This window comes from Schistocerca nitens, chromosome 1 (assembly GCF_023898315.1).
Source record: "Schistocerca nitens isolate TAMUIC-IGC-003100 chromosome 1, iqSchNite1.1, whole genome shotgun sequence".
In the NCBI taxonomy this organism is placed as follows: domain Eukaryota; kingdom Metazoa; phylum Arthropoda; class Insecta; order Orthoptera; family Acrididae; genus Schistocerca; species Schistocerca nitens.
The window spans coordinates 945726426-945750238 of NC_064614.1; the positions used below are offsets into that span (position 1 = coordinate 945726426).

General features: G+C 43.5%; 1 protein-coding gene across 1 annotated transcript in view; it reads right to left on the reverse strand.

Annotated features, from left to right (window-relative positions):
- The window catches only part of LOC126194168 (transient receptor potential cation channel protein painless-like), a 144687-nt gene that overhangs the window by 27550 nt on the left and 93324 nt on the right, over window positions 1–23813 (reverse strand). Inside the window, exon 2 of the mRNA XM_049932744.1 lies at window positions 5873–6051. Within this exon, the coding sequence (XP_049788701.1) occupies window positions 5873–6051 (179 nt within the window). The remainder of the gene's footprint in view (window positions 1–5872; window positions 6052–23813) is intronic.

Here is a 23813-nt window from a genome sequence, read left to right on the forward strand (position 1 = left end):
AGTGTTTTGTAAGCCACCTCCTTTGTTGATGGACTACATTTTCTAAGGACTCTCCCAATGACTCTCAACCTGGTACCCGCCTTACCAACAAAATTATGATCATTCCTCTTCAAATCGTTCCGTACGCATACTCCCAGATATTTTACAGAAGTAACTGCTACCAGTGTTTGTTCCGCTATCATATAATCATACAATAAAGGATCCTTCTTTCTATGTATTCGCAATACACTACATTTGTCTATATTAAGGGTCAGTTGCCACTCCCTGCACCAAGTGTCTATCCGCTGCAGATCTTCCCGCATTTCGCTACAATTTTCTAATGCTGTAACTTCTCTGTATACTACAGCATCATACGCGAGAACCGCATGGAACTTCCGACACTATCTACTAGGTCATTTATATATATTGTGAAAAGCAATGGTCCCATAACATTCCTCTGTGGCACGCCAGAGGTTACTTTAACGTCTGTAGATGTCTCTCCATTGAGAACAACATGCTGTGTTCTGTTTGCTAAAAACTTCTCTGTATACTACAGCATCATACGCGAGAACCGCATGGAACTTCCGACACTATCTACCTAGGTCATTTATATATATTGTGAAAAATTTAGGTCCAAATTCACTCAGAGAAATCACACACATTATCCAAAATATTTGGCAAACCGAAAAAATCCCAGATGACTGGAAGATCGCACTAATTCACCCACTACACAAAAAGGGTGACAAATCAGATGTGAACAACTATAGAGGGATCTCGCTTTTACCAGTCACCTATAAAATTTTGTCAGCCTGTCTCCTGAAGAGAACACAAGAACAACTAGAATCAAAATTATCTGAATACCAAGCAGGATTTAGAACAAACAGGTCATGCCCAGAACAAATTTTTAACCTCAAAACCATAGTCAAAATGCGAGCTCTCAGACAAAAGCCATTAGTATGCACATTTGTAGACTTTAAGAAAGCATACGATTCAATAGATAGACCCTCATTATTTCAAATTTTAGAAGAAAGGGGATTAGATTACAAGACACGAGAACTAATAAAACAAACACTAACTGACACGAAGTCTAAAATAAAATTCATGGGAGAAATTTCGGAGCCCTTCGGCATTCAGACAGGTGTGAGACAAGGCGATGGACTCTCTCCTCTTTTGTTCAACATCGTTCTTGACAAAGTTATGGAGGAATGGGAGAAACAACTACGGAAAAATGAGTGTTGGAAACCAATTTCACTTGGCTTTTCCAAAAACAATCTTTACATTCCATACCTCGCTTTTGCAGATGATCTAGCAATACTAGCGGAGGATGAGCAGACCGCCATTAAACAGATTGACACACTCAAAGAATGTGCTGAGAAAGTTGGGCTACAAATCTCATTTGAAAAAACTGAATTCCTATGTTCAAAAGTAGAAATTGCAAGCTTAAAAACAAAATATGGCAAAATCAATAGAATCCCGTATTTTAAGTACCTCGGAGAATACATTGAACCAACAGGCCAAGAAATAGTATCACAGCAAAATCGTTTACAAAAAGTCAAAAAAGCATTCTGGTTAGTCCACAACCTCTACAACAAGAAATCCTTGTCAAGACAAACTAAAATTCGGCATTACAATACCGTCATAAAACCAACAGTCCTCTATGCAAGTGAAACACTAGTACTGAACAGAAAGCGAGAACTCGAAGACATCAAAAAAGAAGAGAGAAAAATCATTAGGAAAATTTTAGGAGCGAGACAGACTAAAGATGGCTACAGACTGCAAACAATCAAAACAACAGAAAAGTTTTCAAACATAGAAATTGATTTTAAGAAAAGGCGACTGAAATTCTTTGGTCATCTTAGCAGATTACCAGAAAACCGTTTGACCAGAAAGCTAATAAATTACGTAACCTCACTTAAAGCTTCAACACCTTGGATGATCGAAGTTAGAAAAGACCTCACCAACGCGGATATAACAGCAACCGATATTTCAGACAGAGATACTTTTAAGCACAAAGTAGAGAAGTGGAAAGTTTTACCAGAGCAACCAAAACAAAAACAGTACAGACCGAAGTGGTCAGAAGAGCGAAAGCAAGCCTTCTCAAAAAGAATGAAGATCTATTGGAGCAACAAGAAGAACCAGAAAAAAAGTTGATTGTCATTTGCTTAATGTCATTTGCTTAATGTCTTCCGTTATTGGGAGAATTCATAAATAATAATAATAATATATTGTGAAAAGCAATGGTCCCATAACATTCCTCTGTGGCACGCCAGAGGTTACTTTAACGTCTGTAGATGTCTCTCCATTGAGAACAACATGCTGTGTTCTGTTTGCTAAAAACTCTTCAATCCAACCACACAGCTGGTCTGGTATTCCGTAGGCTCTTACTTCGTTTATCAGGCGACAGTGCGGAACTGTATCGAACGCCTTCCGGAAGTCAAGGAGGTCATCAACAGCATCGATGTTACGACGCTTCAGCGGGTCATGCAGAATTTCACTATTCGTCTGCGCCACATCATCATCAATGATGGCAGTCATATCGACCATGTTATAACCTAAATCCGAATATCTGTAGTGGCGTTTACATGTTGAATAAAGTGTATGCACGCCATAGTTTGTAACTAATTTACGTCTTTTTTCATACAGTTCAATAATTGTCAACTTATGTTACAGCTACTCTGAAGGAACCACTAATAGTGATATCGATGACGTAAGCGGAAGTGACAGCGATTGTGAATCTAGTGAACATGAAACTGAGTGTGATGAAAGTGCTGATGACGACAGTGATGATGGACGAACTGGAACTAATTATCTGTATGGGACGAGTGGTCAAGAACACCGAGCATACGTGTAAGGACCCCACAAACCAACATTGCCCCAAATCATTTTCCTGGAGTACGTGGTCCAGCCAGACATCTAACAAAAATAAAAAATCCCCTCTAACATTTTGGGAATTGCTTTTCAACGATGAAACGATTGTACAGAAAGTATTCAGAACCAATGAGCGGGTTACATCATTGCCAGCTGAGTCAAAAAGAAATTCTGTTTAAAAAGTAGGCCTAACTGATAATATGGAAATAGATACCCTCATAGGTCTTTCTTTTTTCTGGGGAGTGTTAAAATCAAACAAAGAAGATCTGGATGTCGTACATGCTACAAATGGCACTGATAGACCGATTTTCAGAGTAACTATGCCTCTGAAACGTCTAATATTTTCAATATGTTGCCTTCAGTTTGATGAGTCACCAACCTGTGACGGCTGGAAACTCACAGACAGACCGTTCCACATCTCTTGGCTATTCAGTTCACTGAAAAGAGCTTCACAAGAAAATTACTCTGTCAGATAGTTTGTCACTGCGAACGAGATACTTGTTGGATCCCATGGAAAACGTCCGTTTATGATTCACGTTCCATCCAAATCAAGTGAATATGGAATAAAAATGTTCATTCTAGCTGATGTCAAAATGCATTGTTGTTTGAATGTGGAGATATATTCCGGAAAATGATCTGTGGCCGTCCCGCAGTGTGTACTCATACTAACAGCAGTTGTCATGCAGTTTGTTGGACCAATCAAAGGAAGTAACAGAAATGTACCTGGGGACAACTGGTTCTCAAGTATGGAATTGTTCAGTGAGTTGTCGAGGTGTAATTTGACTTATATTGGAACTATGAGAAAGAAAAGTCTGAGCTTCCATCAAACTTTTCCGTAGCGAAGGGCAGAAATATGTCTTCTTCAATCTATGAATACTGCGGTCCTGTAACAGTACTTTCACAAATACCAAAAAAGAATAAGGTTGTCAACATGATACCAACAATGCATCATGGTGAATATGGTCATCTGGAGAACTGCAGAACTGCGATTCGTCTCTGAACGCAAAGCGATACCAACATGATAGGTAGTCTCGGGTGGGAGGCACAGATGGGAAGGCGTTACGAAGTGCTTGGTGTACGATACGGCGACAGATGTGGTCAACCGGAACCGTGACCTCACGATGCTATGCCGCCCAACATCAGGCACTGTCGGATCAACAAATCTGGATACTGCACAGTTCGGTCATCCAGCCAAATGGAGACCCAAAATTAAGCCCCTTTGAAACTCTGTCATGTCCTGATAACGCTGTACCACACGATACGTGGCATCTCCGTATCCTTCACAGCGATCACTCTGCACCTGACACTGCTTATGCTCCTTAAATATCCTACCAAACCTGGTAACAACAGTCATGCACTCTGGCCGCCGTTCTACCCGTTCCACAGAATTGCAACTCTAATCGTTTACGTACCAGCCTGTGGGGCATACGAAGTTATGTTGACATCCGACCATGTGTTCTGGATGCTTCACTGGAAACTTTTTCGACGCTTACGAAGTGCAGAGGGCGAGAAGAGGAAAGAGAAGAACAGAGGAAAGTCCACTGGACCTGACGGTATACCAATTCGATTCTACACAGAGTACGCGAAAGAACTTGCCCCCCTTCTAACAGCCGTGTACCGCAAGTCTCTAGAGGAACGGAACGTTCCAAATGATTGGAAAAGAGCACAGGTAGTCCCAGTCTTCAAGAAGGGTGGTCGAGCAGATGCGCAAAACGATAGACCTTTATCTCTGACATCGATCTGTTGTAGAATTTTAGAACATGTTTTTTGCTCGCGTATCTTATCATTTCTGGAAACCCAGAATCTACTCTGTAGGAATCAACATGGATTCCGAAAACAGCGATCGTTTGAGACCCAACTCGCTTTATTTGTTCATGAAAGCCAGAAAATATTAGATACAGGCTCCCAGGTAGATGCCATTTTCCTTGACTTCCGGAAGGCGTTCGATACAGTTCCGCACTGTCGCCTGATAAACAAAGTAAGAGCCTACGGAATATCAGACCAGCTCTGTGGCTGGATTGAAGAGTTTTTAGCAAACAGAACACAGCATGTTGTTCTCAATGGAGAGACGTCTACAGACGTTTAAGTAACCTCTGGCGTGCCACAGGGGAGTGTTATGGGACCATTGCTTCTCATAATATATATAAATGGCCTAGTAGATGGTGTCGGAAGTTCCATGCGGCTTTTCGCGGATGATGCTGTAGTATACAGAGAAGTTGCAGCATTAGAAAATTGTAGCGAAATGCAGGAAGATCTGCAGCGGATAGGCACTTGGTGCAAGGAGTGGCAACTGACCCTTAACATAGACAAATGTAATGTATTGTGAATATATAGAAAGAAGGATCCTTTATTGTATGATTATATGATAGCGGAACAAACACTGGTAGCAGTTACTTCTGTAAAATATCTGGGAGTATGGGTGCGGAACAATTTGAAGTGGAATTGTCATATAAAATTAATTGTTGGCAAGGCGGATGCCAGGTTGAGATTCATTGGGAGAGTCCTTAGAAAATGCAGTCCATCAACAAAGGAGGCGGCTTATAAAACACTCGTTCGACCTATACTTGAGTATTGCTCATCAGTGTGGGATCCGTACCAGGTCGTGCTGACAGAAGAGAGAGAGAAGATCCAAAGAAGAGCGGCGCGTTTCGTCACAGGGTTATTTGGTAAGCGTGACAGCGTTACGGAGATGTTTAGCAAACTCAAGTGGCGGACTCTGCAAGAGAGGCGCTCTGCATCGCGGTGTAGTTTGCTGTCCAGGTTTCGAGAGGGTGCGTTTCTGGATGAGGTATCGAATATATTGCTTCCCCCTACTTATACCTCCCGAGGAGATCACGAATGTAAAATTAGAGAGATTCGAGCGCGGCACGGAGGCTTTCCGGCAGTCGTTCTTCCCGCGAACCATACGCGACTGGAACAGGAAAGGGAGGTAATGACAGTGGCACGTAGAGTGCCCTCCGCCACACACCGTTGGGTGGCTTGCGGAGTATAAATGTAGGTGTAGATGTAGACGTGTAGTGCTTACTTGCAGGCGAGCTGCAGCGGCGTGACGAGATGCGGCGCCGGCAGCTCCATGTCGATGGAGATGTCGGCAGCCTGCAGCAGCTCCCGCAGGGCCTGCGAGTCGTTCCTCTGGAGGACGTCCACCAGCTGCTGCCACGGCGGGTAGCAGCCGCTCAGCATGCGCCGCACGCTCGGCCTCATCTGCAATCACAGCCAACAACGACACGTAAGACAAGTTCCCTCAAGAGTACCACTGTATATGGGTAAGCACTTTAAGTTTCTTTATCAGTTTTTTGGATTACAACTTGATAATAAATTCAGTTGGGAGCAACATACTAACCAGCTGCTAAAGCGCCTAAACAAGTCTGTGTTTGCAATGCGAATAATCTCAGACATATGAGATATAAATATAAAAAAACTGGCATATTTCGCTTACTTTCACTCCAATATGTCATTTTTGTTGTTGTTGTTGTTGTTGTTGTGGTCTTCAGTCCTGAGACTGTTTTGATGCAGCCCTCCATGCTACTCTATCCTGTGCAAGCTCCTTCATCTCCCAGTACTTACTGCAACCTACATCCTTCTGAATCTGCTTAGTGTATTCATCTCTACGATTTTTACCCTCCACGCTGCCCTCCAATGCTAAATTTGTGATCCCTTGATGCCTCAGAACATGTCCTACCAACCGGTCCCTTCTTCTTGTCAAGTTGTGCCCCAAACTCCTCTTCTCCCCAATTCTATTCAATACCTCCTCATCAGTTATGTGATGTACCCATGTAATCTTCAGCATTCTTCTGTAGCACCACATTTCGAAATCTTCTATTATCTTCTTGTCCAAACTATTTATCGTCCATGTTTCACTTCCATACATGGCTACACTCCATACAAATACTTTCAGAAACGTCTTCCTGACACATCTATACTCGATGTTAACAAATTTCTCTTCTTCAGAAACGCTTTTCTTGCCATTTCCAGTCTACATTTTATGTCCTCTCTACTTCGACCATCATTAGTTATTTTGCTCCCCAAATAGCAAAACTCCTTTACTACTTTAAGTGTCTCATTTCCTAATCTAATTCCCTCAGCATCACACGACTACATTCCATTATCCTCGTTTTGCTTTTGTTGATGTTCATCTTATATCCTCCTTTCAAGACACTATCCATTCCACTCAACTGCTCTTCCAAGTCCTTTGCTGCCTCTGACAGCCCGCATCTCGTGGTCTTGCGGTAGCGTTCTCGCTTCCCACGCCCGGGTTCCCGGGTTCGATTCCCGGCGGGGTCAGGGATTTTCTCTGCCTCGTGATGGCTGGGTGTTGTGTGTTGTCCTTAGGTTAGTTAGGTTTAAGTAGTTCTAAGTTCTTGGGGACTGATGACCATACATGTTAAGTCCCATAGTGCTCAGAGCCATTTTTGAGCCTCTGACAGAATTACAATGGCATAGGCTAACCTCAAAGTTTTTATTTTTCTCCATGGATTTTAAAATCTACTCCGAATTTTTCTTTTGTTTTCTTAACTGCTTGCTCAATATAGAGATTGAATAACATCGGGGATAGGCTACAACCCTGTCTCGCTCCCTTCCCAACCACCGCTTCCCTTTCATGCCCCTCGACTCTTATAACTGCCATCTGCTTTCTGTACAAATTGTAAATAGCCTTTCGCTCCCTGTATTTTACCCCTGCCACCCTTAGAATTTGAAAGAGAGTATTCCAGTCAACATTGTCAAAAGCTTTCTCTAAGTCTACAAATGCTAGAAATGTAGGTTTGCCTTTGCTTAATCTTTCTTCTAAGATAAGTCATATGGTATCATATTTTGGGGTACGTCCACAAACAGAGAAAAATTTTTTAGAGTACAGAAGCGTATAATAAGAGTAATGAGTAGTGTAAATCCAAGAACATCATGTCGAAACCTATTCAAAGAACTGGGCATTTTAACCAGAGCCTCTCAGTATATTTATTCCTTAATGAAGTTTGTTGTAAATAATACATCTCTTTTTCCAACTAACTGCTTGTAACCAGTATCAATACTTGGAATAAGAACAATATACATAAAGGTTTAAAATCACTTACTCTTGAGCAACGCATATTTTCAATAAGTTACTAGCAGCCATTAAGACTTTAATTTCAGGCAAGACACAATTTAAACATAATTTAAAAGAATTTTTGGTGGCCAACTCCTTCTATTCCATCCATGAGTTTCTCAACAAGTGCAGTAGACCATTTTAACGAAAATTTATTATACTTCAATTTTTGACAATACTTGGTTGTAACAGACAAGTAACTACCGACTGTGTGAATGATGGATGTATGAAAAGCATATGTAAGTCTTAAGTCTGTAAATAGTGGAAGTTTAATTTTAAATCTTGTACATAATCTTACTGTTCTTAACTGAGGATCACTGAAATGAATAATTTACTTTAATTTTTGACAATACTTGGTTGTAATAGCCAAGAAACTAGCAAATGTCTGAATGATGGATTTAATGAAAGCAGATGTAAGTATTAAACCTGTAAATATTAGAAATTTAAATTTTATTTCATGTACATAATTTTACTGTTTATTGACTGAGGATCATTAAAATTAATGAAACTCAAGTTTTTCTAATTACATTTTTGTAATGTGTTTATCTGACATGTTCCACACCCAGGAGGATTCCCTCTTTTATGGGTCTATGGAACGAATAATTAATCTAATCTAATCTATCTTTGCCGTCGATGGACGAAGACATATCGGTGACATCGGTGACAGAGACCATGGACACCGTGAGCATAGCGGCACCGCCACAAGCGGCGGTAACTACGCCACCCGAAGTGGCCGCCTGGGGAACCACGAAAATGACCATATAACCGGCTGCAGAGCAGACTGGAGTCTGCAGTCAGCGCCAGTACGCCGTGAAGTATAAGACGTCATTGTGTCAGACGGCGGCGCAAGACCAAGGAAGCTGATTGGAACACCAACATCGACGCCGCGCTAACAAGAGGCTGAGGCCCGCTTCAGGATGACTCCCCGCACAGAAATGGGAGCTGCCCGCCCCCTGTTACAGGAGGTCTACCGTTGAAGACCAGAGGCAGAAATCCGAGCGTCGCAGATCAGTGTAATGTAATTTGATAATAGTAATGTAAAAAATCAAAATAAATATATTACTCCATGAACGAAAAAAAGTCTGTTCTTCGGGCAACCACCTCAAGCAGATCATTGTCAGCTATGTCTGCCCCGACAGCTGAATGGTCAGCGTGACGGATTGCCGTCCTAAGGAGCCCGGGTTCGATTCCCAGCTGGGTCGGACTTTTTCTCCGCTCAGGGACTGGGTGTTGTGTTGTCTTCATCATCATTTCATCGCCATCCGGCGCGCAGGTGCCCAATGTGGCGTCGAATGTAATAAGACATTCACCAAGGCGGCCGGACCTGCCCCGCAAGGGGCCTCCCGGCCAACGACGCCAAACGCTCATTTCCATTGTCAGCTATGCTGAGCCACCATCTTCATACCGCCACTACCGCTGAACTCAAGAGTATAATATCGCTCCCCTCTGCTGAACTCTGCCGAATTCATTTCGCCCTCCTCTATTTCTGCGGGAATATCTACGATCTACTCTGTCAACAGTGCTCGATTGAAGTTGATAGATTTGCGAACATTCCCTGTGGATATCTGTTTTGCTGCCGTGACCTACGTCGCATGGAACGCTCTACAGACTAGCTCACGGTGCTATCAAGTGTCACTGGTTGCACCCTGTGACAGACTCTGAACTTCAGGAACTTTAAATGTCCGGCGACTATAGTTGTGTTAATATTAGCGTCCAGTAAATACTGTAACGGTAAAAGGGTTTATTTATTGCTGCGGGTTACAAAAATTTGGAAATTTGTGCTCAGTTCCTATGGCACCAAACTGCTGAGGTCATCTGTCCATAGGCTTACACACTACTTAAAAAATGGCTCTAAGCAATATGGCACTTAACATCTCAGGTCATCAGTCCCCTAGACTTAGAACTACTTAAACCTAACCTAAGGACATGACACACATCCATGCCCGAGGCAGGATTCGAATCTACGACCGTAGCAGCAGCGCGGCTCCGGACTGAAGCGCCTAGAACCGCTCGGCCACAGCGGCCGGCTACACACTACTTAGTCTAACTTAAACTAACTTACCCTAAGGACAACACACACACCTATACCCGAGGAGGACTCGAACCTCCGCGATCCGTGGCAAGGCGCCTTAGATCGCTCGGCTATCCCCCGCGTCTCTGTGAGTTACAGGAGACTGCATTTGGTGGCAAACTGTCATTGGCTAACCATTGTCCAAGTGCATAACGACATAAAGATCAGACGTTTGCTGTTGCTCTCCTGTTGGTATTCAGGAAAGAAACCGTCTCTTTTTTTCTTTTCTTTTTTTTGCAATTTAAGCTGTTTTATCCACTCACTGGAGTTTAATTAGTGCACTGACTTGAAGTTGTAGCACAGAGATTTTTCGGCGGAGTTTAGAGCACGTAGTGGTATCTCATCCGCTGTTCAGCCCAGTCCCTTTACAAAGAGAAAGAGAGAGCGAGAGCGAGAGCGAGAGAGAGAGAGAGAGAGAGAGAGAGAGAGAGAGAGAGAGAGAGAGAGAGTTAAATAAAATTATAATCACCTTTCCAATTAAAGATTCAGACTGTTTATGGAATTAAGTAAAGCAAGTAGTTAAAAGTCGATGAATTTAATTCGATCATTTATACATCAAAAGAAATTTTTTGAAGCCAAGCGAAACTGCCGATAGCTCACCTACGTAGAGGACTTTCAGCAGTGTGGACAGAACAGTTTTCATGATCATCATTCATTTAATTTATGAAACACTCAAGATGGAGCAAATATGCAAGAGTTCCAATGACCGTTAGTTTCAAACAAAAGCCAAGGCAACACCTCCCGTGGTCAGACAACTGAGGAGACTCCAGGATCACCAGACTGCGCGTTGGGAGGGCAGAAATGTCCCTCGGCAGAAATCTGTAGTAAAATCTGCAATGCCATCTTCCAGTCAAGAGGAGTCCAGGAACCATTATCTATCGGAGGAAGCACACAGCCGTGCGGTGTCCGAGGTAACAGACCTACTGAGAGACACCTTCTCACTCTCAGTTCGTTGCAGTTCTTGGTTCACATCACTCCGTGAGCATCGGTGCTTTAATTGCCGCTGTTTCCGCGATACGTGTGTTGCTTTCCACCGCCTTGGAAACAACAGATTTTGTCAAACCATTCACAGCAAACTTTTCCATGATTGGGATACTGATCTGCACCGCAAGAAATCAGCATTTCCGTTTCATCAGTCTTACTGTAGTAAGATTTGTGACGTTGCCCATGTCTGCGTACTCGAATTGTCTGTCTATTCCTGGGTCATTACATTCGCTAGTGATTCTAAATTACGGAGTTAATGTCTCATTTTCTGATCAACACTCGCTCTGGAGACTAGACTAGTCATGTTTCTATGTCTTTTCATATACTTTGAGCTTGGTCCACAGCAACCCTGTGGATAGCCGTGTAGTTCAGATTTGTGTCTGGCAAGTTTCCACTTTTGTCTAGCGAGACTGCCACGAATTTTGTTATATTATGAAGAATACAACTCGTTTAATAGCAGCTGTCTGTCTGTTACCGGTCTGTAATCTCTCCCTGTCCCCTTCATTAATCAAATATTTTAACTCTGCAGTCTAATTGCCTGCGGTACGAGAAGATACCCGATGTCGTCACGGTCCAGGCAGCTGAAGACTGTCAGGTGATATTATTGTAGTCTGAAGGTAGGGAAAACGGCGACAAACAGAACAACTCGCTTTTCTCAATCCACAATAGGCAAGTATCTACAACTTTTATACGGTATTGCTCACATGTCCACATGGTTGCAGCTGTCTGTCTGCTATGTGGTACTATAAGACGACATGTTTCTCATCTGGTGAAATTTCGGACAGGAATACTCACGACTGCGATGATTTATTCAGAAGTGCCTTTGGCAGGATAGCAACAGTAAAGAAGGTGGAAAAGAACGGGAATATATCTACACAATGCCAATGTTGATTCCGCAGCGGATTTTGGTCCTTTCGTGTTACGGCAAGAATAGAGACTCCAGTTCAAATCATCGATTTATAATAACACGGCTGGAGACAAAGGAGGAAATGAATGGTAGTTTGATAGGAGCACTAACAGCGCTAAAAGGCTGTCATTAAGAATAGGCTCAGTATGTGCGACACTGGCTCTGCACGAGGTACGGTGTATCTATTAACAGGTCATGGAACATGTGGTTCACAACATCGAAAAGGATCTGCTAACAAGCTAGTCTATGAGAAGAACGTTCCGCTCATCATGTCGATTACAGTTCTCCAGTTGTCAGGTAGAGAGGGAATGAAGACTATTACAATGTAATTTGCAGATAATTATGGAAAATAAAATTTACAGGCTACAGTTAATTTAAATTTAATTGCATATCTCTCGTTATAAAAACAATTCCTCAAGCGTCACTCATTATGATCAAGTAGCCTCTCTAAGCACAGAACTAACATCAATAGATCCAAAAAGCGAGATAGAGGAAAACAATAAGTTTTATTTTCGCAGTAGAAAATGGCAGCCAAAAATAAAATGTAATTAAAAGAATCAACAAAACGTAATGGCCACCTAAACGAGTATGCGTAGACTCGAGGATTGCCGAGGCATGTACATATCAGTCAGGGTAATATACATTGAAACTCCAAAGAAACTGGCATAGGCATTCGTATTCAAATACAGGGATATGCAAACGGCCGAAAACGGCCCTGCGGTCGGCAATTCCTATATAGGACAAGTGTCTGGCACGGTTGTTAGATCGGTTACTGCTGCTACAATGGCAAGTTATCAAGATTTAAGTGTGTTTGAACGTGTGTTATAGTAGGTGCACGAGGGATGGGACACAGTATCTCCGAGGTAGCGATGAAGTGTGCATTTTCCCGTGTGACCATGTCACGAGTGTACAGTGAATATCAGGAATCCTATAAAACATCAAATCTCCGACATCGCTGTGGCCGGAAAAAAGTCCTGCAAGAACGGGACCAACGACGACTGAAGAGAATCGTTCAACGTGACAGAAGTGCAACCCTTCCGCAAATTGCTGCAGATTTCAATGCTGGGTCATCAACAACTGTCAGCGTACGAACCATTCAACGAAACATCATCGATAAGGGCTTGTGTACGCTTGATGACTGCACGACACAAATCTTTACGCTTCGCCTGGGTCCGTCAACACCGACACTGGACTGTTGATGGCTGGAAACGTGTTGCCTGGTCGAACGACTATCGTTTCAAACTGCTGCGAGCGGATGGACGTGTACAGGTATGGACACAACCTCATAAATCCATGGACCCTGCATGTCAGCAGTGGGTTGTTCAAGCTGGTGGAGACTCTATAATGTTGTGGGGCGTGTGCAGTTGGAGTGATAAGGGACCCCTGATACGTGTAGATACAAGTCTGACAGGTGACACACACGTAAACATCCTGTCTGATCACCTGCATCCATTCATGTCCATTGGCCAATACCACCAGGACAATGCGACACCCCACAAGTCCAGAATTGCTACAGAAGAATATTCTTCTGAGTGGTCTCGGCAGCCAGAGGCAATGGTCATGTCTGTATGAGTTGCGTTTCCATGAATGTTGTGTTGTTGTTGTTGTTGTGGTCTTCAGTCCTGAGACTGGTTTGATGCAGCTCTCCATGTTACTCTATCCCGTGCAAGCTGCTTCATCTCCCAGTACGTACTGTAGCCTACATCCTTCTGAATTTGCTTAGTGTATTCATATCTTGGTCTCCCTCTGCGATTTTTACCCTCCACGCTGCCCTCCAATACTAAATTGGTGATCCCTTGATGCCTCAGAACATGTCCTACCAACCGATCCCTTCTTCTAGTCAAGTTGTGCCACAAACTCCTCTTCTCTGCAATTCTATTCCATACCTTCTCATTAGTTATGTGATCTACCCATCTAATCTTCAGCATTCTTCTGTAGCACCACATTTCAAAAGCTTCTATTCTCTTCTTGTCCAAACTATTTATCGAATGTTGTGGATATTGTCTAATTCAGAAGAAGGCCTTATGGCCTAAAGCTTTCTTGTTTAGCAGTCTTTTTGTAGTGCCTGTCTGCGACTCAACGTCTCCACTATATGGTGGGTAGCAATATGTCCTTTTCATAATATTAAAATAAAGCATAGTGTTTGATTATGATTATTGAATACCAGCTGAGCACCCGCTGCTTTGCTCAAGTAGATTGTATGGTCTGCACAGATTTTTTTTGTTTTTCCTTAATCGAATTTTTGATGTTGCTCTCAAATTGCAACACCTTCTGAACTTTTCACACTACTTAGGCAATAGAAGCATGGCCTTTCCCAAAGGTACTTCTGACAAAAGCGATCCGATAGCTGGAGTCCAAAGTTTTTTTAATTGTGCATTTTGCGTTCTTGTTGTGACATTTCTCTAGGAACTTTCATCCATTAGCGCATATTTCTTCACATCTAAACGAGAAGTGAAATACCAATTTTCATAGATTTAGCTTTAAAATTGTGTAATATAACGAAATATTTTCTTAAAAATTTTCATCCCCAATTTCACTCCCTTAGGAGTTGAATTTGCAAAAGTTTTGGAACATGTATTTTTTTATTTCTAAACCGAGAAGTCAAATACCAGTTTTTATAGGTGTAGCTTTAATAATACCTTAGTAGTTCTTTGATAAAAATTTATTTAAGACAAAGTTAACCCGCTCTTACACACCCAAAGGGGTTAAATTTCCAAAAATACTGAAACACGTATTTATTTATTTCTGACAGAGAAACCAAATGCCAGTTTTCGTAGGTATGGCTTCAAAATTGCTTTAATAGCGACATATTTTCAAATAACCTTTCATCCCCTGTATCACCCCCAATATGGGTGGAATTTCGAAAAATCCCTTTTTAGACGACGCCTCAAGTATAAGATCAAAATCCTTACTAAATTTTAAATTTCTGTCATTAGCAGTTTGGGCTGGACGATAATGGATCAGCCAGTCCGGACATTGCCTTCATATACACTCAAGAGCCAAAGAAACTGGTACACCTGTCTCATATCGTGTAGGGCCCTCGTGAGCACGCTGAAGTGCAGCAACACGACGTAGAATGGGCTCAACTAATGTCTGAAGTAGTGCTTGCGGGCTTTCACATTAAAATATGAAATGATGGTGTGGTGAGGCCCTCAACTCCGTAAAACCCGACTCAGAGTCGAAATATTGAAAGTTTTGGCTGGTTTCGTCGTCTATGGGCTGGGATACGTAGTTGCCGCATTACAGAATATTGCTGAGTCTACAGTATACAATATGAATATACACATGAATCGAATGGTCGAAGGTTCCTATCACTCTGCAATTGCGAATGTAACGTAGAAATTTATAAATGAAAGATTGCAATTATATAAAATCTGCAGGCTCTATCTTAACGACTTTAAATGATGAGTACAATAGCAGAAGTACTTTTGACAATGCGGTGTATTTCTGCCAAACACTTATTGGTGTCGATGGTTCGGCAATTAAATAAAATATGAGTTGAATAACCGGGAACCAATAGATTCCTACTTTACGCAATTAGTTATGAACAACAACATAGCTTACGAGATATTCACTTCCAAACGCGTACATCTTCACTGCAGAAGCCACAGAAATCTCACAAGCACACAAGTCGGAAATCCGAAGTATTTCTATCTCTCGTGGTCACGCGCCAACCGCTCCACTTTCTAAGTCCTTCCTGCGACTGTGCATCCGTCGCGCCATCGCATCCAGCACTTCCCTTGTAATGTGCCCGTTTTTTTCGTGTAACTGTGGAGTTCTTGTGGCCTGACGTGATCGATAGTAATCGGCCACTTTGACCTCCAATAATTCACGTACTATTCAAGTTAAATGACTGTAATTTATACCAATTTAGGTTTACACTAAAAGCTTTCTAAACACACGTCGATCGACGAAATCGGATGAAGCGTTTAGATTTTAGAATTTCGTTGCTGGGTGTTACTTGTATAAAATATACTGTCAGATACTAAACTTTAAATTAATAAAGATATTGAAAATCTGATTACACCATCAGAATCTTCGTGCAAATAATAGTTACGTACATGTTTCTTTTTGAGGTATCATGATTCATTTGGGTACTATTAATTTCCATACGAACTGTGAAATGTCTGCAACGATGGTTTCACAAAGTCCGCCATCTTTGGCACTCTCAGCGTAAAAGTCTCTTTCATCAACACAGTGTCACCATGGAATTCCCAGCCATGTGGTCGGCTGGACCATACGCTGGGGCTACCCCCCTTGCTCAGCTAACGTTCGGCACCATGTGGTTTTGCTGGGCCGTGGCCCACTGAGAGGCCCCCGCCCCCGCCCCCGCGTCGCCACGCTAACTCCGAACTCAGAATATTTTCAGTGCACCACACTCGCCCATTACAGCACATGCTGGAGGGAATTGAGACCATTAATTCTGCAGGGCTGTCCATAAATCATTAAGAGGACGAGAAGGCGGAGATCTCTTTTGAATAGCATGTTGCAAGGCATCTCAGATATGCTCTATTATGAGGGGAGTTTGGTGGACAGTGGAAGTGTTTCGGCTCAAAAGAGTGCTCATGGAGCCACTCTTTAGCAATTATGGACGTGGGGCGTTGCATTATCCTGCTGGAATTGCCCAAGTCCATCAGAATGCACAATGGACATGAATGGATTGCAGGTGATCAGACAGGATGCTTACGTATGGGTCACCTGTCAGAGTCATATTTAGACGTATCAGGTATCCCATATCACTCCAATCGCTCACATCCCACACCATTACAGAGCCTCCACCAGCTTGAACAGTCTCCTACATGTTCCATGGGTCCATGGATTCAAGAGGTTGTCTCCATACCCGACCATCTGCTCAACACAATCTGAAACGCGACTCGTCCAACCAGGCATCATGTTTCCAGTCATCAACAAAAAAAAAAAAAAAAAAAAATGGCTCTGAGCACTATGGGACTTAACTTCTGAGGTCATCAGTCCCCTAGAACTTAGAACTACTTAAACCTAACTAACCTAACAACATCACACACATCCATGCCCGAGGCAGGATTCGAAACTGCGACCGTAGCGGTCGCGCGGTTCCGGATTGTAGCGCCTAGAACCGCTCGGCCACTCCGGCCGGCCCAGTCATCAACAGTACAACGTCGGTGTTGAGCTTAAAGGTTTGTGTTGTACAGTCATCAAGGGTACACGAGTGGGCCTTCCCCTTCGAAATTCCATATCGACGATGTTTCATTGAATAGTTCGCATGCTGGTATTTGTTGATGGCCTAGCATTGAAATCTACATCAATTTGCAGAAGGGTTGCATTTTTTCCAGCTGCAGCGATGTCGGAGATTCGATGTTTTACCGTTTTCCTAATATTCACGGTGCACTCAATTATATAGTCTTAAGGGAAAAATCCACACTTTATCGCTACCTCGGAGATACTTTGTCCCATCGCTCCTGCGCCGAATGTAACACCACGTTCAAATTCATTTAAATCTTGATAAGCTGCCATTGTAGCAACAGTAATCGATCTAACAACTGCACCAGATACTTGTCCGTATATTGATGAACGACTTGTGGATAAGCTTAAAATTACGCTTATAAGAGCCAGTCAGAGAAAACGAGACATACTGATAAAAGTAAGTAAATTGTTTATTATTTCAAAAGTAATCACCATATCTCTTAGTGTATTTATTCCACTGTGACACGAGACGGTCAGCGCCTTCATGCAAAAACGTTCGTACCCAGGCGTGCACCTCTTCGTCCGAAGCAAACAGAAGGCTGTGAATGTTTTTCTTCAGGGCTTCAAAAATATTAAAATCACATGGGGAGAGATCTGGATTGTGTGGAGGATGTATAAGGGCTTCCCAGCGAAACTTCTGCAGCGTAGTTGAAACAACATTGGCAACAAGTGGGCCCGGCTGGATTCCGTAGGAAACCGCAAACATTTTTCCATGAAGACATTGAGGATGTTGTCTCAGAGTGGGGTAAATGTATTAACAGATAAGGGGAACAATTTTGGAACAATAAACTGTTACTTACTTTTTCTCATCTGTCTCCTTTTCATTTAAACTGTTACTTACTTTTTCTCATCTGTCTCCTTTTCATTTATTGTCCCTTACAGTAACTAGGAAACTTTTTCTTACACTTCCAAATTTAACTGAATACACTGGTTGGCATTTTGAAAGTAAAAAGTTCATGGTTCTTAAAACAAAAGTAATCTGTTTGTTTAGAGACTATTCAGAAAAAAAACATTTGTATGAAACTTTCTGGCAGATGAAACTGTGTACTGGATCGGTACTTAAAAAACCTTACCTGTAGTAGGCGGTGCTTTCATCGATTGAGCTATCCAGGTACAGTTCATTCTCTAACCTCAAAGCGTCAATTATGCCAGTAGATCTGCTTTAATTTCCGAATTTCATAAAAGCTCTCGTGCATACTTCGCCACATTAGCACTCCTAGAGGAAAGGAGTAAGCGCTTTTCAGGAAGATACAGTCTTTGAGGGCAAATGCTAAAGAGAAGAAATTTTACCCTAAAACACCGTCCTGAGAGAGAATACAAGGCGCAGAAGAAGGGTCTGAATTGACAATGTTACTTCAGCGTTACTCCCACGTGTTTCAAGAATCTGAACGTTAGCTACAGACTACCATTTACATCGCATGCTTTCTATTTTGTGAACTGACAGGCTTTTCCCTGTACAAAATTCGTTTACTTTTCTGTACTGCCATTTTATGTCTTGATTATCAAAATGTTATCAGGTATTTGTGTGTCTGTAAAGTCTGTTCCATTTGTTTATGCCTTATTTTTTGGAAACAATAGGCTCCTCAGACAGTGATAACATAAACTGTCATACTGCTACCACACCTATACTCCGCAAGCCACATTATGGTGCTTGGCGGATAGTACTTTGTGTATCACTGTCCCTTTTCTCCTTTCCTGCTCCAGTCGAAGGAAGAACAATTGTTGGCAAATCTCCGTCTGAGCTCGGATGTATCTAATTTCACTTTCATAGCCTTTTCACGACATATAACTTACGTAGAAGGAAGCTATAAATCGTGTGACTCTTCTGGAAACGCATTTTTAACAGTAAACCATACCAGGACGCCTCTCTTGTAACAGCGGAGATGCACGTTCATCTACGAGCCGCTTTCGCGCTTTTTAAACGAATCCTTAACGAAACGGGGTGCTCTGTTTGGGCTTTTCTCTACTTCCTCCATCAATCCTATCTGATTATGGTTCATCAAAAAATGGTTCAAATGGCTCTGAGCACTATGGGACTTAACATCTATGGTCATCAGTCCCCTAGAACTTAGAACTACTTAAACCTAACTAACCTAAGGACATCACACAACACCCAGCCATCACGAGGCAGAGAAAATCCCTGACCCCGCCGGGAATCGAACCCGGGAACCCGGGCGTGGGAAGCGAGAACGCTACCGCACGACCACGAGATGCGGGCGATTATGGTTCATGACTGGCCAGCAGTACTCAAGTATCCGTCGAGAGAACGTTCTGTAAGTTACCTCCTTCGAGGCGGACTATAGTTCCAACGAATCTCAACCTGGCATCTGCCTTTTGTACAGTTAGTTCTCCGGGTCTATTCCACTTTAAATTTCTGCAAACGCACTGGATGTGTCTGCTTCCAGTGACTGTTCGTAAATCGTGTAGTCACACAATAACTGATTTTTCCGCTTATTTATGCGCAGTATGGTGCATTTCATGGTTAACAGCCGCTCCCTGCACCAAGTGTCGATCCTCTCCGACCCTTTGCGACTTCTCTAGTACAGCAGCATCATCCGCGAACGGCCACACGGAACTTTAATGACGTTTTACAGTAGGTCTTTCATACTATATACTGTGAACAGTAATGATCCTATAAGACTACCTAGGAGTTACTTTTAGTTTTCAAGATTCCTCTCCGTTACGACTGACACATTGTGTTATGTTTGCTACAAGCTCTTCAGTCCAATCACAAAGCTGATCTGATATTCTCTACGCTCATATTTCATTCATCAGGTTCCAGTGCGAGAGGGTATACGACACATTCCCGAAGTCACAGAACATGGAATCAACCTGGTTATCGGTATATAATGTATTCTGAGTCTCGTGGACGAACAAAGTGAGTTGGTTTTCACGTGATCGCTACTTGTGCAATCCAATGTTGATTTCTACAGAAGAAATCAGTTTCCACAAAGGCCGTAATATGCGAGCATAAAATATTTTCCATAATTCAAAAACAGACTGACATCGCCGACATAGGTCGATGATCTTTCTCGAAAACGAGAATGACCTTCGCATTTTTCCTATCACTTGGAACGCTTTGTTCCTCCAGCGTCCTGCTGAAAGATGCTATAGCCGACAGTGAAGTTATCAAGCACGAGTTGATGTAGGATGCTGGAAGAGGGGCAAGTTCTTTACGTGGAGAGGAAATATTCCAATGAGATCCGAAATCGCAACGAAACGTGATAGAGACATAGAGGAATTAAAACCATTAGCTGCCAACAGGCACAGATTTATGTCAAAGGCACGAGTTAAAATTTTGAGCCGGACCGGGGTTCGAACCTGGGTCTCCTGCTTACCAGCCAGATGCGCTGACTTATACACAATGCAAACACAGTGGACACCATAACTGTACGGACTACCCTAGCTCGGTTCCTGTAAAACCCAAATTCTCAACTTACACCAACGCTACCGATGTAGTGCCCCTGCTTATTAGCCACATAATTCGCGGTATCTCGCCGATTCCCGTAAGAATTGAACTTGAGGTGCATCTGCACCGTACACGTGAGAATTAGCTTGGGGACCGTGCCGGGTTTTCCCTCAGGCAGCGCTAACGCGACCTGCTGTCACGATTTATCGGCGCTGTTGCGAGCGCCCCGCCCCACTTCCTCGCCCCCGCGAGTCCTCTTATCCATTGCGATCCTCCGCAGGTCCTTGACGCATCTCAAGAGGCTCTCGACTAACCCTCTGCTGAAAGCCGTTCCCTGTCTTGCCAGGTCCAGCCTCTCCCAGTTCCTAGCAGTTGCCTTCTTTTCGTCTTCAGGCGTTGGTTTCTGACAGCTGAACGTTACTTCCTCTTTTCTCGAAGAACTCTACTTGACATTCTGTTTGCCATATGTACTGACAAGCAAAAACATTATGACCATCTGCTTATTAGCCTATTCCTCCACTTTTGGAACACAATATAGTAGTTGTTTTACGTTGCAAAGATTTGTCAAAGGTCTGACATATTTGCACAGATATGTCGCTCCAGATGTTTAGGCACATGTAGTGCACTTCCCGTAAATTACAGTGCGGTGGATCGTAGGCGGGAAGCTGGCGCTCCATAGCGTCCTAGGGCATGGGTGTGTGTGATGTCCTTAGGTTAGTTAGGTTTAAGTTGTTCTAAGTTCTGGGGGACTTATGACCTAAGATGTTGAGTCCCATAGCGCTCAGAGCCATTTGAAACATAGCGTCCTAGATCTGTCTCATCGGCTTTGGTGGGCAAAGCATCAACGCGAGTGCAGCAACACGCTCCTCTAAGCACTACAGAACGATCCTGGCATTGTGACACGGACAACTGTCCTGCTGAAAGATGCAATCGCCGACAGAGAAGGTATCAAGCATGAGGTGATGTAGGAGGATGCAGGTGGTCCGTAATAATGTTCACGTAGTTGTTCAGGCTTCCCTGTAAAGGCGGTCAGGTTTTAGTGGACAACCGGTGGAATGGGTGGTACAAATAACCAAGGCATGGCTGCAAGCTGAAAACTGACTGGTCTGTCAGTTTTATTGCTAAAAATAAGGGATAAATCAGAGCGTATGGAGGCTACCGACAGACTGAATGGAAACGGCATTGAGAGGATGAGGAGGGTGTATCGCATCAGGACGAAAGCTGACTGCCAAGAGAGGACGAGAGCTGTGCTCAACGGTGCTTCCCAATTCACTCTACGGTCCTCACAAGACACTTTGTAACCCTCTGGTTGACGGGCCGACACCAAAGACGCTGTTTCTAAACCCGTCACTTTGTAGAAATGCCGGCCGTAAGAGTGGTGTTTACCAAGGAGCATGTGACCAGGCCGTTCGGTTGGTGTTGGTATCCGGTGCCAACTAGCCCATGCCCAGCCACAGTTCACAGGAAAAGCGTAGTTACATCGAGTAGTGAATAAAGAATCTGGTGTAAAATATTTGTCTCCCATGCACCCTGCCGGTCCACCTGTACATAGTCCAAAGCTGTCAAGGTGCCTTCGATTGTGTGGAACAGGGGACCTAGAAACGACAGAGAGGTTTCGTCCACGCCGTAGCCCACAGTGGTACACAACCCCACACAGTCTACAGCAGTCCACTCACCCCACCGCCGCCCCACACCGAACCGAGGGTTATCGTGCGGTTCCGCCCCCAGTGGACTGCCCTGGAAACGTCTCACACCAGACGAGTGTAACCCCAAATGTTTGCGTGGTAGAGTAACTACGGTGTGCGCGTACGTGGAGACAGTGTGTGCGTAGCAATTGCCGACATAGTGTAACTGAGGCGGAATAAGGGGAACCAGCCCGCATTCTCCGAGGCAGATGGAAAACCGCCTTAAAGAGCATCCACAGACTGGCCCGCACGCCGGAACTAGACACGAATCCGTCGGGCGGATGCGTGCCGGGGACCGGCACGCCTTCCAGCCCGGAAAGCAGTGCGTCAGACCGCACGGCTAACAGGGCGGGCTGCCTTCGATTACTAACAACGGTCCATTGAAGCCCAGTTGAATATCCCCCACAGTACAATACTTCCCGGATCCACACGCGTACGTGGCGAGAGTGCATGAATTCAACCGGCGTTTCGCCTGGATGACTACTTATCCGGACACCAACATCGACCTGGTGTAACAACAAACGTGATTCAACCTCCCAGGCGACACGTTTACACTGATCCAAGGTCCAATCTCGATGATCCTCTGCCTACTGCCATCGTAATTGACGGCGTCGCAGAGTCAGCTTAGGAACACTTAGGGGCTGTCTTCTGCGGACCCCTTGTTCAACAATGTGCGGTGAACGGTGTGCTCCGAAACACCTGTGCCTGCACCAGTATTACACCCTCTCGTCAGATCTGCCACAGACCGCCGCTCCAGCTTTACACTGAGGTGACATTTTCCACAGAGCCTCACACGAACAGTTGACCAGCTTCGCTGTCCCTGAGATGCTCGTTCCCAGGCGTTGGGCATAAGAATGATTCACATTTGTCTGTTTTCCTCTTACATACTTACTTCTTACCGCTTAATGCGGCAGCAACGCCACCTGCCGGCGTCCAGTTTTCGCGGTGGGCAGCGATCATCATGTTTTGTGCCATCAGTGTAGTTTGCTTGCTGTACAAATGTTTCGTCTCCAGTAATGATTTCTTCTCGCTCTAATAATAATAATGACACTGTGGCACGTGCCGTGATCAAATACCCGTACGCCGTTGAATGAGCCTGGTTGATTTTTACGGTTCCGTATCTCATTCGGTAAAAACTGAACCCTTATACAATCGCTTTGTTGTCCGTCTGTCTATCTGTCTGTCCGATTGTTAAGTCCCTTTCTTCTCAGGAACAGGTAGAGGATCAAGTAGAAATTTATGTCATATACCGAGGTCTGCGGTCCCTTGGCGGTGTAAAAAATTCAAGCAATCAAAAGATGCGGCCTTATATGTCACATATTTCTATGCTCGAAAATTCACTCATCAAAAGCTATATGGTGCTTCCCATTGAGCTAGAATTATTGAATTTGGCAAGATGCAAGGTTTCACTGTGCAGGTGAAGAAAAAATATCAGACAATTGTTAATTTGTTACTGTCTCTCATAAAGAAATTCTTGCCGTTTGTTGTCAGTCTGTCTGTCCCTCTGTTAAGACCCCTATTTCTCAAGAACGGGTAGAGGTATCAAGCTGAAATTTATGTCAAACACTAAGGTCTACCGTCCCTTCGCTATGTAAAAACTTTAGGCT